Source organism: Ctenocephalides felis, unplaced genomic scaffold (genome assembly GCF_003426905.1).
Source record: "Ctenocephalides felis isolate EL2017-DRISC unplaced genomic scaffold, ASM342690v1 CF-g0.4_SCAFFOLD_01886, whole genome shotgun sequence".
NCBI lineage: Eukaryota > Metazoa > Arthropoda > Insecta > Siphonaptera > Pulicidae > Ctenocephalides > Ctenocephalides felis.
The window spans coordinates 137902553-137923859 of NW_020538040.1; the positions used below are offsets into that span (position 1 = coordinate 137902553).

At 27.8% G+C, this 21307-nt stretch overlaps 2 protein-coding genes across 2 annotated transcripts in view; both read right to left on the reverse strand.

Moving 5' to 3' along the window:
* Positions 1-7428: 7428 nt before the first annotated feature.
* LOC113375982 (membrane-associated tyrosine- and threonine-specific cdc2-inhibitory kinase) lies at positions 7429-10299 on the reverse strand. The gene is made up of 9 exons (XM_026615920.1): positions 10197-10299; positions 9956-10116; positions 9479-9676; positions 9284-9406; positions 8429-8627; positions 8202-8350; positions 7778-8037; positions 7729-7731; positions 7429-7624 (listed from the first exon to the last, which is right to left on the reverse strand). The coding sequence occupies exons 1-9, from the start codon at positions 10297-10299 to the stop codon at positions 7429-7431; spliced, it is 1392 nt and encodes a 463-aa protein (XP_026471705.1).
* The window catches only part of LOC113376476, a 93085-nt gene continuing 81974 nt past the window's right edge, over positions 10197-21307 (reverse strand). The window contains exons 12-13 of the mRNA XM_026616404.1: positions 10372-10463; positions 10197-10299 (exon numbers count right to left, since the gene is read on the reverse strand). Of these exons, the coding sequence (XP_026472189.1) occupies positions 10443-10463 (21 nt within the window). The 3' untranslated portion in view covers positions 10197-10299; positions 10372-10442. The remainder of the gene's footprint in view (positions 10300-10371; positions 10464-21307) is intronic.

Genomic DNA, 21307 nt, shown 5'->3' on the forward strand with positions numbered 1-21307 from the left:
TACAACAGGAAAAGGTGAAAATCAGACGGAGTGCTACCAAAACAGGATTAAGCGGATCATAAATGTATTGACAGAAAAGGTGATTATGTTGAAAAATAGACAAAGAAACGACCTTTCCAACGATGTATGATAGTAACTTAATAAGCCATGTTGTACACCCTAAAAAAATTTATAACTCATCCTCGTATATACACAATATCCACTTCATATTTGTTTGGTATATTTCAATAATTTCGCTAATAGCATAACTTATACGTAAATCGTTGCAATCGAATTAGAGAACTTATAAAATTTCTTCTCTGATTTGATTGTTGATTTTATTTAAAAATCTCATAATTATTTAAATTTTTGAGTATTTTATAAAAAATCTAAAAAGACTAATCAAATGTTTCCTTTCTTGGGTTCTTTTGCAATCGAAATCAATTTTTTTATGAAATAATAAGATTTAGTACAATAATGAGATTTAGTATAATAGTTCTTAAAACAAACTATGTCGTTCTCTTATAACTATAATATAATCTTCTAAAATCCAAAATAAAATTACACTTAATATTCAATTCAATTGTTTTCACTTTTAATAGAAGAACTATGACAAAACTACTATTCTTTCTAGCAATTATTGCAATTCCTTATCATTTAGATTACAAACTTCGCCGCAACTAATGAATGTTTTATGGAACTAATAAATTTTGAATCATAACTTCGTTTCTAAGACTCGTATTATGGTTTCATCGCATGAAACTATTATCGCTAATAAAAAAAACTTTAAAATAGTTTATTTCTTCTAATTTGTTATCATTGTTCAAATTTCAAAATATTATAGTATTTTCTATAATCATTTAATTTACAATTCTGTATAAGGTAGTATAAAGTAATTAGTCCTGTATAAACAATAATTATTTTAAAGGAATATATGCGAGTAAACCATTTATCAAATGATTGACCTCTATTAACTTGTTTAATATCTATTATATAAGTCTGATGGTAAACTAAAAATAAAGTTAATTAACATAAAAACATAATTATGAAAACATAAAAGCATAAACGCCTTGAATTTTTTGAATACGAAATTGCAGGTTATGATTATTTATTAACTTTCGGAAAGACAAGTTTGGTTTTGCAAGAAAATCTGATTTTCTAATTTTATGTTTGAATGATTGCGGATGAAAGGATTTCAAAATTTTTGAAGCCATTTGATGAAACTCATTGAGGACTCGCGGGGATTAGTTTTGTGCAACGATCGTCAAGACATTTCTTCATGAAAGCGCAAAATTGTCCGCCAACGTATTCCTCTAAAATACTGAAACGAGTTTGAAAAACTTTCCAAGAGATATCAGTTGAAAATCGTGCTGAGTAGTTTTTGAAAAAGATCGGCCAAGACGATTCCTGGTTACTGATTGTTAAGAAAAATAATTATGAATGGAAAATTTGCATTTTCCTAAGAATAATAACTCTACTAAATGTAGTTTAATTATAAAAATTTATTAAAGATTGGAATAATAACCCTTATTTTTAACTTCTCGTAGGGTAAGTTATAGTAATTGCAAAAAAAATCGAAAATAAATTTTTTTATATATCTTTACGTTTCAAAGATTTTTGAACAATTTGGCATACCTTAGAAAAAATTGATATATGTGTGTGTGTATTTGCGGATACAAACTTTCGTCGACGATTTTGGAAACACGGTTCAACCGATTTCAATTATTCACAAAATATTCGACTCCTATTGATAAGGAGACGTGCTGATTAGTTTTTAGCATAAGCAGTTCTAGCCGATTCGAAGATACGGGGCAAAAAGTGCCACAAACGGTAACTTAGTTTTTAAGAGAACGGAGTGTCCGATTTTAATAATTCAAAAACATATTACTTATATTGACAAGATGAATTGATCAAATATTCATGAAGGCAGTTCTAGCGGTTCCGGAGATAGAGTGAAAAAAGTAAAAAGAAAAGCCGTTTGGCGGTCAAAAATGATCATTAGACATATGCACATCAAATTATCAGATATTTTATGGATATGTTATAATACGTATACATTTTGTTAACTTCCCGTAGGGCAAGTTATAGTAATCGCAAAAAAATCGAAAATGAAAATTTTTATATATCTTTACGTTTCAAAGGTTTCTGAACATTTTGGCATACCTTAGAAAAAATGGATGTATGTGTGTGTGTGCGTGTGTGTATGTATGTGCGGATACAAATTTTCGTCGACGATTTCGGGAACACCGATCAACCGATTTAAATAATTCAAAAAACATTCGATTCATATTGATAAGGAGACGAGCTGAATAGTTTTTGGCAAAGGCAGGTCTAGCCGTTCCGAAGATAAGGGCCAAAAAGTGTCAAAATCGGTAACTCAGACGCTCAGAGAACGGAGCGTCCGATTTTAATAATTCAAAAAACATTTTACTTGTATTGACAAGATGAAGAACTGATCAAATTTTCATAAAGGCAAGTCTAGCGGTTTCGGAGATCTAATAAAAAAAATTAAAAAAAAGCCATTTGGCGGTCAAAAATGATCATTAGACATATGCACATCAAATTATCAGATATTTTATAGAGATTTTAACAATAAGTATACATTTTGTTTGCATTACTATGGGTTCCGTACCAATGATATTCGATAGACGGCGACGCGACGCACACGCGCTTTGACATTTTGTCTCTATGCAGTTAAAGCAGTATGATTGCTTTGAAAAAAAGTTTAGAATTTCCAAAATATGTCAAAATAAAGAAAACATTTTTTTTTTTCAAAAAAATTTTTTGTTTTCAAAAAAAATTTTTTTTCAAAAAAAGTAATTATTTGTCAAATTTTTAGTTTCTCAAAAATCTAATATTTTCAAAATAATTTTTTTTCAAAAATGTTAATCGTTTTTAAAAAAAAATAATAATTTTTGTTACTAGTTTGCATTTCTATGGGTTCCGTAACATCGTTTGTCCGTTATTTCGTCTCCATGCTGCAGTGCGGTTGCTTTGAAAAAAAGTTGAAAATTTCTTAAATATTTCAAAAAAAAAATTTTTTTCCAAAAAGTCTTCTTTTTCCATAAGTCAATTCAAAGTTCAAAAATTTAAAATTTCTCAAAAATCTATTTTTTTTTTCAAAGTTTAAAAAAACATTTAATCTTTTTTAAAAAAATTAATTTTTGGTACGAAAAGTTCCAGCAATTTGCCTTAACGCATGATTCCATACACCGCTAGTGAAATAATAAAATAAAAAGGTTAAAATTTTATCGACACATTTAAAAATGTAGCTTACACTTAATTAATTATCGAATATTTGTACATAATCGGTAAGTTTATGCAACTTGACTCAAGAAAAATGCTTTAATTTACGTATGGTTTTTAGTTTTTAATACCATTCAAATAGATAGCATGATCATTCAACAAACAGAATGTAAAAGTGCAAAAAAATTACCGAATTATGTTTAGATTCATACGAATTACAATGTCTGTTCTATGAAAACATTTAGTAATTGTTGTTTTACGGTAAAATGAAGACTTTTATAGATGAGGTAAATAGATATCACTACTAATGATATCAGGTTGCAGGATTTATACTCGGACCCTTGTGGTTGAAAAAAGCCATAAGCCCTCTTACCACCCCGCCCTCGCACTTCATCGCAAACAACCAGCATTGCATAAAATAGTATCTTCATCAACAATAAGTTCGAATTCAGTTTAATGCCATTTCTACGCCGAATATCTCCTGCTAATAATATTTGTACACGACGTTCAAAATTTTGACTATATATTTACCTAAAAAATTACCGTAATTGCAACTTTGCCTGTTCAGCTTTAATTACACTACAGCTAAAGCAATTACTTAATCCTGTTACGATTAGTCCTAGTCTCCCCTAACAAAGTAACTGAAGCAACAGTGAATAACGTAACTATTAACACAGTTTTTCTAGGAGCAAATTCTTACGCTGAAAGATTTTACTAGTTAAATATTTTTTTAACAAAAAATGTCTCTGTTGACAAAAGTTATTGCATAAAGCCTATAAGCCAATTGATGTTTTTTACTATACTGCGGTTGTAAACTGTTAATATATGGTATTGGAAACAGTATTTTTTTCTGCATTTTAAAATGATTTATATTTCAAAAAGTTCGATTAAATCCAATTGCTTAACAATAGCAAATAAAAACAATGTAGAAAAATGAATTAAGACGGTAATGTTTAGAAATTGTAAAAAAAATCCAAGAAGGATCAGACCATAATCCAAACTTTAATCTCCAATAATTTAATCCAAATAATAATAATTAAATTTGTCACTAAAAATAACAAAAAAAAAATAAAAACGTGTTTTATTTAGAAACGCTTAATTTTAAAAATTAATCTGTATGATTTTATGATAGGACATATATTTTAGGGTTTACGTTCCCAAAAAGTTCATATAAGACTATTATAGTCGCATGCTATCTGTCTGGCCGTTTACCTTGCAAAATAACTTAGATAGCGTTCAGAAGCTGTGAGCAATTGAAAAAAACTAATTAGTTTTTAAATAATTTTTTATTATAAACGGATTATTTGAAAAACCTGGTACTTACAACGGAATGAAACAACTTTTATGCACTTGTGAAATACTCCTGATATGACGAACAAACGTACTATATTCGTAATTGTGGTTGCATTTATTTTTGTTTCCTAAAAAAATGATGTGCCAATGACCAAACCAAAGGCGCGAAGTACAAAAAAAGTTGCAGTACGTTGCTAAATCGAAATGTAAACTTTCATTTTTAAACGATTTTGAAATAAAATGATTTTTTTATTTTTATTTACATATATACATTATTTTCATATCTCATTTTCTAATGTATTTTTTCTGAAATGACATTTTGATGAAATTGAGTTTTATCTCTCGAAAAATATGGTAAGATATAATGAATTCGTCAAAAAAAAAAAATAGTATTTAATTATGAAAAAATGGTCCAGCCTGACTAACATCTTTTGATCAGTAGCATTTGTAAAGTTGATTCAAATTTATGGGCTAGAACGTAGGCGAGAAAATTTGCACTTTTCTGCTTATTAACTAATCAAGGCTAGTTCTTACCGAATTACATCGAATGGCTATTAAATTCTTGAAATTGGTTCAGCAATGTTCGAGAAAACGTTGACGAAAAGTTTTACACACACGCATTATTTTTCCAAATTTAGTCTCATTCGATTCAGAAAGTCTTGAAACGTTCAGAAAACGAAATAAAATTAGCAAATCGGATTTTTTCGCGAAAACAAATTTTCTCCTTCGAGTAATAAATAAAATATTTCGCGAAGAATTACCATCATCTAGCGTCCCTGGCGATGGCGACGTTGCCATGTTCCTACAATACAAGACAAACGCACATGTAATTTGGAAAAATAATTTAAATAATTCTATTATACTTTTAACATTATAATCAGCCAAACATTTTATATAAAAAGAAATCCAATCATTTACATAAAAAGAAAAATGTTAACTTTAGAAGATTTGACAATCCTTGTTAAAATTATTTAAATTATGCCTTCGTTAACAAACAAAATTCCACATCTCTAGCACACGATAGTTATCAAAACATTATTAACAATTTTAAAAATAATTATTCTATAGGTAACCCCTTTGTTCCTCAATCGAAGGGACTGTTACATTCGAACTTTCATTTTCACTTTTTCAAAGTTGTTTTTAAAGAATATTTTTCAAAGTTTAGGTAATGAAGATACTCAAAATATAATATATGAAAGCTGTAAAAATGAGTACATTACATTGCCTTATTTAAACGGTTATATGAGTGCAATTTGCAAGAGAAATAAACAAAATAGCTTCTGATTTGAAACATTCTGATATTAAGGGGCGATTTTATATTTATATATATATATATATATATATATATATATATATGTGCGTGTGTTTGAGTTAAAGTCAGGCGTTACATCAAAAATATTTTTATCATTATATTTTTATTATTAAGTAATCAATAAATCTATTTTTATTGATGTAACACCCAACTTTTTAAATCAAATTAAACTTATTATATCAACATCAAATTCAGGACTATTCAACAAATATATAAATATATATATATATATATATATATATATATATATATTTATATGTTATATTATATTATATTTATTATATGTATTTATATTTTATATTTAATATATATATATATATATATATATATATATATATCATATTATGGATGGTAAGTATATATATTATATACCAATTTCTTTTACACATAGTACAAAATTATGTTTAAAATTTTTAAAAAATATGAATAAAAAAAAAATACTTACTTGTAATTATATATGCACCATAATAGACTTCATCTACACTAATTCTGTAAATGTATTTGCAGCCCTCGCTTTCCAAATGTGTGGGTAACACTTCACCAATGAGTCACTACAAATGCTGCAAATAAATAAAATATAATTTGAGATGATAGTTAAATAATGAATTGCTGATGAAATATTCAATGATAATTCTATATGTTTTATTTATTAAGAATTAAATAATAGTGAATTAAATAATAGTGAATTTTATTATAGCATTTTGATTTCAAAGCGCAATATTAAATTATAATAGTTTATGTAACAGTAATACGAAAGTTTCATACACAGCTGATAGTATTGTTTTGAAAACTAACCTTACAGTACTAATTTTGTAACTCCACTTATCAATGCATTGAATTTTTATAATAAAATTGTATCTGATTTCCTCGCAAGATGAATATTTCACATATTATCACTTTACCTTCGAAAATAAATATTTACATAAGTAAGAAAATGTTGATAAAAATAATGACGGGCCCATGGTAAATTAGACATGTATATTAATAAAAATTCATATTGATACAACGTAGGACATGATTGTATGACATTGCATAACAACAAATAAATCTTATATTATGTACAATTTTATGTACCGAAACAATGTGTGCATAAAATTTGCCATTTTCAACCATTGTAGGCATATGGAAAAAATGTTATAACAATTAATATAATATAATTCATTCAAAAAGTCTTATCTGTTTACATAGGTTTGTCAATAGTCAATGATACTATATGTAATAGTATAAAAATTTAACAATAAATAGGCATTATTTCATATATCAATTACTTGTGGATAAATGTTGCTTACATCATATTTTATCATTTTATTGTGAACATTACCATATAGAAAGGCATATTCAAATGACTTATCATAATATTTATAAATATTTCTTTGTTTATTTATAATATTTATAAATATTTTTAAATATTTCTATATATAATAAGAATTTGTACTTACATTGTTAAATTTGTTATATAAATCTTTATGAACAATTTTATAAATTGTGCACACTATCTGATATATATTTAATAAATTTAGCACTATAAGTAGTACAATGTGACAATAAAAATTCTAATCTTTTGGAATCACAATATAATGAAAATATCACTGATTAAACTAATAATCATCATCAGAATCTAAGCCGTTAAACAGCTTTTTGACAGATGTATGAGCTATGGGCGTCGAATGTAGCATTCTTCTAAGTCTTGGAGAAGGACTCTCAAAATTTCGTGTATCCATATAGTCAGAAGTCGAAGATATGATTTCATCTTGGGGCATATCTAATCTCTCAATACTATCATTTTCCGATGTACTGCAAACATTAATATTGAATTGAATCAAACCAAATAAAACATCCACACCTCTCATCTATGTTATTTATAACATTTACTTTTTGAAAGTAAATGTGAAACTTACAGGCTGCAAAAATCAAAATATACAAATAAATAAAAATATCTATAGTAACCTTATTGACGACTCTGTAGGCCGGCGAATTTGTATCCTAACAGCATTGTTGGCTACACTCGACGTTAATGAATCTAAATTAATTCTTCTTAAATTCTTTCCAGGAGAAGTCACAGATTCTCTTTTACATATCGTTTTATTCAATGTTTTGCGATGCACCTTTTTCCAGAAGGCTTTTTTGTACATTTTAGAGAATTGAATACAAAAACCACTTGCAAAGGTAATGATCTTTTGTAAAATCCAGTCACTGACTGTGTATTTCTGAAATATTTATATATATGTATATACATATTTCTTAAAGACGTTATCCTTAATATACATAAGAAAAAATATCAAAGAAAAAGCAAAGTACATATGTGTTATGATTTGATGACAATTATGACAATATGGCATTAATATTGTGTTAAGTAAATAAATATTCATACCACGAAATGCATCAGTCCTAAATTACAATAGCGTTCCTTTAACAAAGCTTGCAGCCTTTCATGACGAAGTAAACTTTCTACAGTTGGCCTGTTATCTCGATTATGAGCAATCATCTTACTAATTAACTCTATTAGTTCCATAGATATGACTGTATATATATACATAGAATATATATAATTAAATAAAGAAATACAATATATGTAGAAAAAAATCAGTTATCACCAACCTTGGAAACAGCGATCGGGAATATGCCCAGATCGAAGATCATGCCATAACGGTCCATTGGTGGGTAAATCTAAGTCACAAGCTACTTCTAAAATTGTTATTCCTAAGCTATAAATATCAGCAGCTTTTGTGAATACTCCGGTCATTAACTCAGGAGCCATATACTTGCAATCGCCTTCAACTGCTTCAGTATCTTTTCCCTAGAATTATTTTAGTAAAACATTTTTTGATCCGCTTTTACTGCAGTAAAAATAACAGTTTTGCTGTTTGCATATATTTCTATGTATTATAGAAATATAGGCACAAATAAGGAGAAGGTTCTTATGTTTTTATGTAACTATTAAAGAAACATAGTAGAGGAAATATGTAATAAAGAGGTAGTTAAATGGAATAATCAAAGAAATTGTGTCTATGTATTATATTATATATATTTTTTAATTATATATATATATATATATATATATATATATATATATATATTATATATTATGATATAATGATAAGATAAGATAATATATGATAAGATATTTTAATTGTACTATAATCATAATTTTATAATAATTTTATCTAGCCTTAGAAAAATATTGAGAAATGGAAGCTTAAAGTTAGTAAATAAATCTTCAAATCAAAGAAACTATTACTAGAAATATCTCAAGTTATGTAAAATTATGGAAAAGCATTTTCTGTTATCTAAGCATGTTTTAAGTTAAATAATAAAGTGAAATACCTATTGAATTAAAAAAAACTCATTGTCAAAAGTAAGTTTATTTAAGAGTGGAACCTTCAATGTGAAGATAAACACGACCAAAAAAAAATTAAAAACGTATTGCAAAGTGCATTATTAACTTTGACTTACGTTATCTAAATCAAACAGCAGACCAAAATCACCCAATTTGCAAGTACCATTGCAACACATGAGAATGTTTGCTGGTTTAATATCAAGATGAAGCAAATTTTTCTGGTGCAGATTCTGCAATCCCTGTAATATTTTTTTTTTATTAAATATGATACATAATCTTGAATTATATCAATAGAAATAATAACTAATTACCAATGTTAAATCTAGTAGGATATTCCATACTAAACTTTCAGGAATGTCATGGTGAACACTAGTATACCTATCTAAGTTATCATCGCACAATTCCATTTGCATAAACACATTATCATGTTCCTCCCAAGCTTTATACAATCGTACACAATTTGGATGAGGAGGCACCAATTCATACCTACGAACTTCATTCAATTGTGCCTGTAATTTTTCAGCATTAGATTCAATTCACTTGAAATTAGTTATATTCTAAAATAGCATTAGTAATTGTTTACTACAATATAGTACAAAAATACTGCCAATTTTGTTATTTAAGTAGGTACAGATATCTTTTTCAAGTTGGCTGAATTCAGCAATTAGCAATCAACCTATAATTTAATATATTCCAATTTTTAGCAAAAATTATTAAAGATCAGACCTTTAATGTGTAGATAACAAAAATATTTGCTTATTGAAATTCACATAAATAAATAGTTGTACCCTTCTTGTTTTCTTCACAGCATATAACAAACCATCCTCTTTATAGCGAACTTTGTAAACCTCTCCAAATGAACCTTCTCCTAATTTTTTTATGTTTTCAAAGCACTGCTCAAAATACGTCTCATTTAATGTATCATCATATAACACAGATAAATTGGAGTCTAGAAATAAAATAACAATTATCAATTATTGTTAAAACATATAAAATTTATAGAAATAAAGAATATTGAGTATACTATACCACTATTCAAGGGTTTGGCGTTACTTTTTGTGGGAAAGAGAACGCATCGAGATTTTTTAATATCCAATTTAGGTGGCTTAGTTTCCTGTTTCCTTCCACTCATCTAAATATTTATATAAGATAATAATAATTCTTTATAATAAATTAAAATTTATATTGATATGTTTACTATTACCTTCTTAGTTGAATAAGAAACGTTTTCGTCCTGAAAAACTGGAAGAGGTCTAGGTGATAACGAATTGGTGGTCATTTTGCTCTCAAAATTGTCTTGAAAATATAATAAACAAATCATATTAATGAATATAATATAAAACATATTTTACAAAATTGTACAATAGTCAATATTTGACATGTCTTTGATACGCTTCCATTGAAAATAATTCTATACTAAGGCTTAGAAAATATTTTTAGCCTAACCTCAAAGTACTTATACATCAAATAAATATACACCAATACAAAATATTTATAAAAAATTATTTCACTTGCTTCAAAAATCTACGATGCACAACAATATACTTACATCAAAATCTTCATAAAACTTTTAAACTGCACTGTACAATAACCAAATTTAAGTACAATTTAGAAATACTAAAAATATATAGTATAAAATACTGTAAATTTAGATTAAAACCACATTACTTTAAACAAGAGACAAAAATTTAAAACATTTCTTAAACTATCTACATTATTAGCAAATTTCACGTATTTTTCATAATAACCATCTTTCCAACGAACTCGTCATGTCTACAAAAACGTTTAGATTGCATTGATTGCATGCGGCTTAGACCGAACGACCAAACAAACGTTCGCAAGGTGTTGTCACCTACGAACACGATGCTTATCCCTCTAGCGGAATATATACAATACTATAAACAATAGCATTAGGCAAGTGGCACACAGGGTTATTTCACATGTATGACAGATGAAGCATTAATTCGCTATGACAATATTAGAATACCCCGTGTTCATATTAATTCTAACATAACTAGTGGGGCGCATGGCATCGTGCCTTAAGGCAAATTGCTGGAACTTCCCGTACCAAAAATTTTTTTTTTAAAAGGATTAACATCTTTAAAAAAATTTTACTTTGAAAAAATTAGATTTTTGAGAAACTATAAATTTTTTTTTATTTTGAAATACATATTTCGGAAATTTTGAGCTTTTTTTTAAAGCAATCGAACTGCTTTAACTGCATAGAGAAGAAATATCGAAGCGCGTAAGCGCCGCGTCGCCGCTTAATTGATAAACATTGGTACGGAACCCATAGAAATGTAAACAAAATTTATACTTATTGTTAAAATCTCTATAAAATATCTGATAATTTGATGTGCATATATCTAATGATCATTTTTGACCTCAAAATGGCATTTTTTCCTTTTTTCCTAGATCTCCGAAACCGATAGACCTGCCTTCCCAAAAATTTAATCAATTCTTCATATTGTCAATACAAGTAAAAGTTTTTGAATTATTAAAATCGAACGCTCCGTTCTCTTAAAAACTGAGTTGAAAAATTTTGAGCTTTTTTTCGAAGCAATCGAACTGCTTTAACTGCATAGAGTAGAAATATAGAAGCGCGTAAGCACCGCGTCGCCGCTTAATTGATAAACATTGGTACGGAACCCATAGAAATGTAAACAAAATTTATACTTATTGTTAAAATCTCTATAAAATATTTGATAATTTGATGTGCATATATCTAATGATCATTTTTGACCTCAAAATGGCATTTTTTCCTTTTTTTCCTAGATCTCCGAAACCGATAGACCTGCCTTCCCAAAAATTTAATCAGTTCTTCATATTGTCAATACAAGTAAAAGTTTTTGAATTATTAAAATCGAACGCTCCGTTCTCTTAAAAACTGAGTTGAAAAATTTTGAGCTTTTTTTCGAAGCAATCGAACTGCTTTAACTGCATAGAGAAGAAATATCGAAGCGCGTAAGCGTCGCCGCTTAATTGATAAACATTGGTGAACCCATAGAAATGTAAACAAAATTTATACTTATTGTTAAAATCTCTATAAAATATCTGATGATTTGATGTGCATATATCTAATGATCATTTTTGACCTCAAAATGGCATTTGTTCCTTTTTTTTCTAGATCTCCAAAACCGATAGACCTGCCTTCCCAAAAATTTAATCAGTTCTTCATATTGTCAATACAAGTAAAAGTTTTTGAATTATTAAAATCGAACGCCCCGTTCTCTTAAAAACTGAGTTACCGTTTTTGGCACTTTTTGTTTCGTATCTTCGATAAAAATAAAGATAAAATGTTCAACAGTTTATTTCGAAAATAAAATTCTCACTTTCACTAAAAATTAATCGATGCAGTTCCCAATTGATGTCTTTCAAACATAGTATCTGTTATTCTATGAATTAAATTAATTTGCTTACCGCATTTTATTTAATCCATTTCGTCTTTAAAAATGTATTTTATTTAAGTGTGGACGTCGACTGTAATCAGTTAACACTGAAATTGCATATGCTTCGCCATAATTCTTCGGCAAAATTTTAAACTTTGATGATTTTTTATAATTCATTTGCTTAAATGCTTATCGTATGTTTAACATTTAATATCGAAGAAATGGCTCGGTCGATCCTTACCAAAAATAATTAACGCAATTCTCAACCAATATCTTTTGAAGAGTTTTTGAATTTCGCACATTTCGGGATGTTTTCTCAAAAACGACCGACCAATTTCGATAATTAATGGCTCGTCTGCATTACAAAAATCTTTTGTACGGCGAATCTGTTCGCAATGTTCGCAATCCCAGAATAGGTGTATACAATTTGTATCTTTATGTAAAAATCAATGTATGTATTTAAGTCAAATAAAGCAAATTTTCAAGTTAAAAAAATTAAAATTTTTGCAATGTGCGCAGACAAAATTATTGCAAACAAAAGCAAACCACACGCACGTTGCGAACAGGGTTCGTCAACCCTCGAATGCACCATAAAAGACATTTAATTTAACTCGATCAGCTCAGTCGTTTCTTTATAATTGTCAGATAAGTTCCGTCAATGTTTCTGCCAGACATTCTGAATCGATTATGACATTTCAAAAACTTTACAGAATATATCATTTGGGTAGGGGGATGTGCTAATTAATTTTTTTTAATGATCGGCCGGATCGTTTCATCTTTGTCTCAAAATAATTGACGATATCAATGAAATTCTAAATAAAGATAGAGTTGCAGATCGCAACCAACATTCTAAAATATTACAGGCATTTGGATAATAGTTTAATTATAAAAAATATTGAAAGTTTGGAAAAATGAGTCATGGGTCAAGACATACAATATCTTCTGACTTTTTTACTATAATCCGGGGATCCAAACTTTCCACTAATTCGACACCTTCTGGTTTTTAATAGTGTCGGATTAGCGAGATTCTACCGTATATATATTACAATATTCGGGTGTATTATTATTACATCTTACCTCAAGGCAAAATTTCACTTACGTCTAATTTATTTTCATTGATGGCACCACATTTAATTGAACACCTTTTACTAGTTTATTTATAGTTTCTATTTTACTTACTCAATCTTTTTGCTCCTCGGTTTTTAATCTCTTATATATTCTTTTTTCGTATAATTGTTCTTCGTTTTTTTAGTACTTCTTTATCATTTGTTCTATGATGTTGTGGAAAAAGGACCTTCTTCTCAGCATAGATATAAGTAAGCTTTCCAATTTGGATTTCATACAATTTCGTTTTTTTAATTTTCCATAGGGTAACACACACATATACATCATTTTTTTCTAAGATATGCCAAAATGTCCAGAAACCTTTGAAACGTAAATATATATAAATTAGGTTAAGTTTATAGTTTAAACGTAGTAGAAGGTATTACCTAAATCATAAATAGTTCAAATTAATGTATTTCATAGTTATTTTCATAACATTTTTGTAATTCTTACATTTGTTACATATTACCATAGATAAGTAAACATATTACAGTTTTTTATGTTGTATACTCTTTTATATATAGTATATTGTATACTATTTTGTATACTTTTTATATTGTATATTGTATATTGTATACTTTTTATATTGTATACATTTTCCTTATCTATGTTGTATTCTCTTCTTTTATCTATGATTGTATCCATTTATGCTTATTTATCTATGATTGTATATATTATGACTGTGAACTTTGGTACAAGCGGTGTTATCAGCGTCTCACGGTAACAAACTAGTATTGTTTTGACATTTCTATGGAAGCGTAAATATTTTGCGTTTTTTGTAATTGAGTTTACTGTAATCTTATATTTATTTACAAAAATGAATGCTTTAAATAATAAAAATATACATTTTACCCCTTAATAAGGGCAGATTTTAATAATAGACATGCTTGCCGAGTGAGTGCCATCCCATAAATAGATAATAGTGACTACTCCATTCTATTCAAAACAATACATACAACTCTGTCTTGATATAAAGCTTCAATAATAGATGTTTTGATTGCGAAGTAAGTGTATGAGTGATTTTATATAAAAAAGTGCTCGAAACAATGATATGTTGAGTGATCGTATTTATTTTTATTAATTTTTATTTTCCTTCAAGCAATATTAATTTATAATAACCGTTAACGACATCTTTTCTCCCGCTAACAAGCCTATTTTGAGGTACGCCTACTTACTATTTGTTATTATAAACGTGACGCAGTAACTCTATTGTCAATTTGTAATATGCCACCTGTTTTATTTTATTTGTTTACAGCACGTTAAATAACAATATTTTTGATCAATTGTGCTGAAAAAAGGTATCCATAACATTATCATTGAACTGTGCATAAGTATTGTCAAATTTGAATTAAAATTCTCATTCCACTTTTAAGCCTGTTAAGATTAAAGTGTGTTATTTGTTAGCGCTTAATATATATTTTGATATTTTTCCTATATTATAGGTTTCTTGCATTATGCATTGTAGCATGGGGTCTGTAACATAAATTAAAAACAATATTGTAATAATATTAGTCCAAGTTTTTACTAGTAAATATGAGTACCATGGAGGAGTCAAATGAAGTATTGGTTTGTGCTTCGGAGTATCTAAAAGGTAACTAGTTATTAACAGTATATTAACTATAATATAGGTGGGAGTTATTCATTATCAACATTCAGATTCAGATCAGATTTGATTTTTAGTTACAGTAGGACGTAATGGCAGAAGTATTTTAATTTCAATATCATTGAAACATTATGATTATTTTTGTAGCAGTCATTGCTAGGTTAAAGTTGTATATTTTAGTTTGAAGCTTTCTTTATATCATTAAAAAAATTAGTTAAGTTAGTTTTGAAATCCCATTGCATTTGTTTAAATGACCGGCATTTTTACTGAGAATTTAGTTCATGTTATCAGCTATTATTTTGTAATTTTGTTTATAAAAATAAGCTTTAAAATATTTTATTTATTATTCTACTTCTAATATTTCTTTTTTATATGATAAGCAGTATAACAATCACCTATGTGTAATAGTACACAACATCTATTACAAATATATCTAATTTAGCTTCGATTTCTCTCTGAAGAGCATACTCTACATGCTCTACTCAGATTTGCTTTTCTGGCAGTGACTATTTTTTCTAAGTCCTGGTTGTTTTCAAGTGCATTACGAGTTAATTTCTGGCCGGTACACAATGTTCAGCCATAAAAACACGAGTTAAGTCATAACCAGTCAACAGTGTATGAATATCTTATATCAGAAAGAGAGTATGAATATAACTTTATCAAAAACAAAAAAGCTGCTCAGTATATAATAAATATATCTATTATATAATTAACTAATCAAATTACATATTAGTTTATTTAATGCTAGTGTTATGATTATTATTTTTTTGTTATTTACATTAAGATTGTATTTTTGATATAATTCATATCACTGGTATACGGCAGGAAAAAATGTCAATAGCTGATATAGTTCAATTTCTGATTATATCATGTTTCACATAAATATCATCTGAAAATTTTGTTACCTTTATTATAGGCTTGCTTCAAAAATTTATAGTTCTCCATTATAAAGGCATTAAATTTTTTCATGTTTTTGTACAGATCGTCTCTACTTCGTAACGCTAAGAACCTCTGTGAAACCAAAATCAACTGTGAATACACATTATTTTTGTATTGATGATGAATTGGTCTATGAGAATTTTTATGCGGACTTTGGTCCCCTAAACTTATGTATGCTGTACCACTACTGCATGAAACTGAACAAAAAGCTAAGTGCTTTTACATTATCGAAAAAAAAGATAGTACATTACACAACAGTGGATCAACAGAAAAGATTAAATGCAGCTTATCTCATAGCAGCTTATTCTGTAAGTATGAATATATTTATCGACTTATTTGCATGTTGAATTACTACACAACTAAAATTTGAAGTGAAGAAAAAAATAACAATTCTTAAACAGTTATTCTTATATTTTTTTTAATTTAAATTTGGTTGAAAAAAAAAAGATTACAACTTGATCACCATTAATTTTATTCAACAAGATGCAAGATGCTAAACATATAATTGATGTATTTTTTAGATGATCTACTTAGATAGAACACCTGAAGAAGCTTATAGCCCACTCTGTGGTGGTACAAATCCGCCTCTTATTTTATTCCGAGATGCCTCTTATGGGGTACCATTCTATGAAATATCACTGATAGACTGCTTGTATGCTCTACATAAGGCCTTGCAACATGGCTTCTTTGATTTCAATGATTTTGATTCAGCAGAATATGAATATTATGAGGTAAACCTTATAAATTTTTGAAAATATTAACATTGAATATTATATAATGTGAAAAATAAATATGAGAAATATTTACAGCGTGTGGAGAATGGTGATTTGAACTGGATACTACCAAGAAAATTCATTGCTTTCTGTGGTCCACACGCCAAAAGTAAAGTTGAGCATGGATATCCTTTACACGCACCTGAATCTTATTTCCCTTATTTTCGGAGACATAATGTTACAACCGTGATAAGGTTGAACAAGAAAATTTATGATGCCAGCCGATTTTCTAATGCTGGATTTGATCACAGAGACCTATTTTTCATTGATGGAAGTACTCCTAATGATACCATACTAAAACAGTTTATTCAAATATGTGAGAATACTTCAGGAGCAGTAGCAGTTCATTGTAAAGGTAGATACACTAAGATAGGTATACACATATTAGCGTATCTTAGTCATAATGTATGTATATTTATGAATGTAGTACATATATTTGTATGTCATCATTCAAATCAGTAAATATTTAAACAAAATAGGGCTTAGCATATGTGCCTTATTGTTGGTCTTTGAATGATCATGCAAATTCCTTTAACTATATGAATGTGGTTCAGTGCAATTGATTGGATTGTTTTTGACATATTTTGTTTATAAAATTAATTGCCTTGCAAAAGAGCGTACCTTATCTTTTTATTTCTGTAACATTTTTATTGATACTAATATTTAATGGTTTATGATTTAAGTGATCAGTGAAATAGTAATTGAAATGCAAATTTTCATTTTATGTTTAGCTGGTTTGGGACGAACAGGATCTTTAATAGCTTGTTACATTATGAAGCACTATGGATTTACAGCCCATGAAACAATAGCATGGCTAAGAATATGTCGGCCAGGCTGTATAATTGGACGTCAACAACCTTGGCTTGAAGAGTAAGTCTGTTTGTAATTTGATTGTTCTTTTTTTGACCACTGGATAAACAACTTTATTAAAAAGATTACTGAAACTAAAGAGATTTCTTACTTGTAAAAAGCCTTATAAATTTTGTTTTTAAATGGAAACAATGGATGTTTGCTTTGCAATTATACTGAATGTTAAAATTATCTCAGATCCAAAATTTTTGAAGTAGCGATATTTTAATTTCAAGGAAACAACCACAAATGTGGGCTGAGGGAGAGCTCTATAGGAAGAAGCACGCCATAACAGAGTATCCCAAGCATGAGTATGGTATTTATAGTCATGCGAACCAAAACACTCGGGAAATGGCTAATACTGATGATAATATAAATTCCAAAGTTCGGCCAGATAATGTGTCACGAATCCTACAAAAGGTAATATACTAAAAAGAGAAATTTGATATTTTATTGTTTAATATTTGGTTCTCAAAATAAAAATTGTGAATTAATTAAATTTTGTAGGTTGATACAATGAAACTGAATGATCAAGAAGATGACAACCGGAATGTAGAAAGATCATTGTTAGCTAATCAGTTAATAGAAGATGCTGCAAACTTAAACAGTATAACACCAGCTTTAACACAGGGAGATAAACTAAATCAAATAAAGGCCATGCGCAGACATTCAAGATCCGTTATTATGACAGCTATTCAGTAAGTTTGAATCCTTTTCATACCACAATAATTTTTTATGAAGACATTATTTTTATTAACATGTATTTTCTTATAGGAATGATGATGGTAGAATGCACATGAGAGCCAAATCTCAACCTTTCCGAAGTGGAAATTCAGCACTATCACCCCTAAAATCAGCCCGCGGTACTTGTACAACATCTGCATCAAGATCAGATAATCGAACAGACAACCAAAGCACAGGGGCAGCTGTGAAAAGATCTTCACGATCGTCTACAGTGTTGGCCAAAAGGTGAGTTAAATTTGTTAAGATTTTCATTTTTTATTAGGTAATTTGTCTGCACTGCTATCCATTTTACATTTATTATATGCACTTGTATGCTAGATTGTACAAAATCCAGTGCATCAGTATTGACAAACACTACAAAATAACTGCAGAAATTAAACAACATAACTATGGAAATTTTCTTGCACCATATGTTTGTTAATTTCAAAGTTAATAAATTTGAATAATGTAGTGACATCTACATTTTAATATGTTCAAAACATTGGAGATCAAAATCTTACATCTGATGATCACTTTTAATTCAAATTACTATATTTTATTATTAAATCTTTATCAAGTAGACAAGTTGATTGCATTTCTTATTGTTTGAAATTAGTATTCTGCTTTTTTATGGTTTAGTAAAATTATACATATACTCATTATACATAATATGCAGTTTATTTTTTAAAAATTATGTGAATAATAATACCGCTTTTTTCCTTTTCTCATACATTAAAAGATAATTTCAGTTGTCCTATATTGCATTCGAATATATCGATTTTTTGAAACCAGTGAATAAGTATAAAGTATGTTAAAAGAGCCTAAATATTAATATATTTAACTAAGTACAAATTCGAATTATACATAAAATATACAGAATTTTGTTTCTGTGCTAGAATTGATGTGCACTAGATTGATGCTTACATCATATTTACAAATATTAGTTTTTTAGTATATGAAATACAGAAAAAAATGATGTTTTTATGTTTTAATAAAGTTATTTTCTAATCAAATAATAAATTTTCCCTCCTAAATTAGAAAAAGGCATATATACAGAAATACATATAGAAATATGTACTTACACGTATAGCACATGTATATGAATATTATATAGATAGAATGCTGTGCATGTACCATAATTTCTTAAAAGATGATGAAACTATTAAGTTGAAAACGTTTTAATTTAAATTTTTGAAGTATTTTTTCTTTCTTGTGGTAAGGATATATATTCTTGCGTAAAATATCATATTTATATGTATGCATACATACAATATAGCTTATAAAATAAGGTGACTTATTCTAAAAAAAATCATTGATTGATGAATATCTATTTTTTGCCCTACTTAGTCTCCACAAATAATGCAGCCTTTTTAATTTGATTTTTTTAAAACTCGATGAAAGTATCCCGTTATAATTAAATTTACGGCTTCAACGTTCTCGTCCAAGATTTGCTAAAGTCAAATACTTGTAGCACTTTGTTAGTTTCCTTATATGATTTTCAATAGTGTGCTTTGATGATAGCAAAAAGCATTCAATCACACTAAAACCCACCCTCTCTGTCTGCCAAAAACAAGCTATTTGAAATGATTGTTATTAACACGTTACATCAGAGTTCTCAACATGCACAGATGATAGAATTTGAAAAGTCACCTTAGTTTTTGAGTAGCAATGTATGAATATTTTATGCAGAATTTAATTTTTTACAATTATTGTACAATTACGCAATCAATAATGTTACACATTTTTATTTTACTTCTATTTATGGATTATTATCATTTATCCAATATCTGAATTCGAATTTTAATTAATTGCTTGACTAAATGCATCATAATATATGGTAGAATAACGTAACAGTACAATTGAAAGAATGGGCAAGTGCAATTTTTTGAAAATTAGCTTTTAAATTTTTAATTTTTTTTTTGAAAATATTCATACAATGTCCAAATGCAAAATTAATCATAATGAAGAAACTCTACACATGAAAATCTTGAGTTTCTTTATTATGATTAACTTAAAATTTGGAAATCATATGAATGTTTTCAAAACGTTCTGAAAGAAAGAAAAATATAAAATGTAAAATTAAAGATTCTTATGAATTTTTAATTTAATTGATACAGCACTGAATGTACAAATATGTGTTATTGAGAATTTGTATATATGGACTTCGATTTTAGCGTATATTTAGAAATGTTGTTTGTCTTGACAAAAAAAATGTTTGAAAATTAATTTTATAAAAATGATTTTTTACGTTTGTATAAACTTGCTGGTTTTTGCTGCAATTATTCATCTGTGATGTGTATTTAGTAGTAATATTTGTATTATTCTAATTACATGAATGCTATTTTATCACATCCCATGCTTTATTTATAGTGTAGATTTAGTTTGTTTATTTTATGGAAATGGAATGCTTTTATTGTAAATTTAGAAATATAACAACTTGATAATAGAATTTGTAAATCTCATGTTGCTTTGTAATGAATAAATAATTTATCAAAATCTAATTATAATTAGCATGTGCTCTGTGTTTCCTCTCACCAGATGGCCAGATTTTATTTAGAAATCAAATTCACTATCTTCATTGACCTTGATACAGGATTTACATTACAATAATATTTTACATCGAAAAAATTGTTTTACAAAAAAAAAAACACGTTCATTGGAGGGATCGGGTTAGACGATTGATGCATGTTTGACTTTACAAATCTACTTTTGTTGACTTCAGACTTACTTATTAACCCATTACCTTCCGCGATACACGAA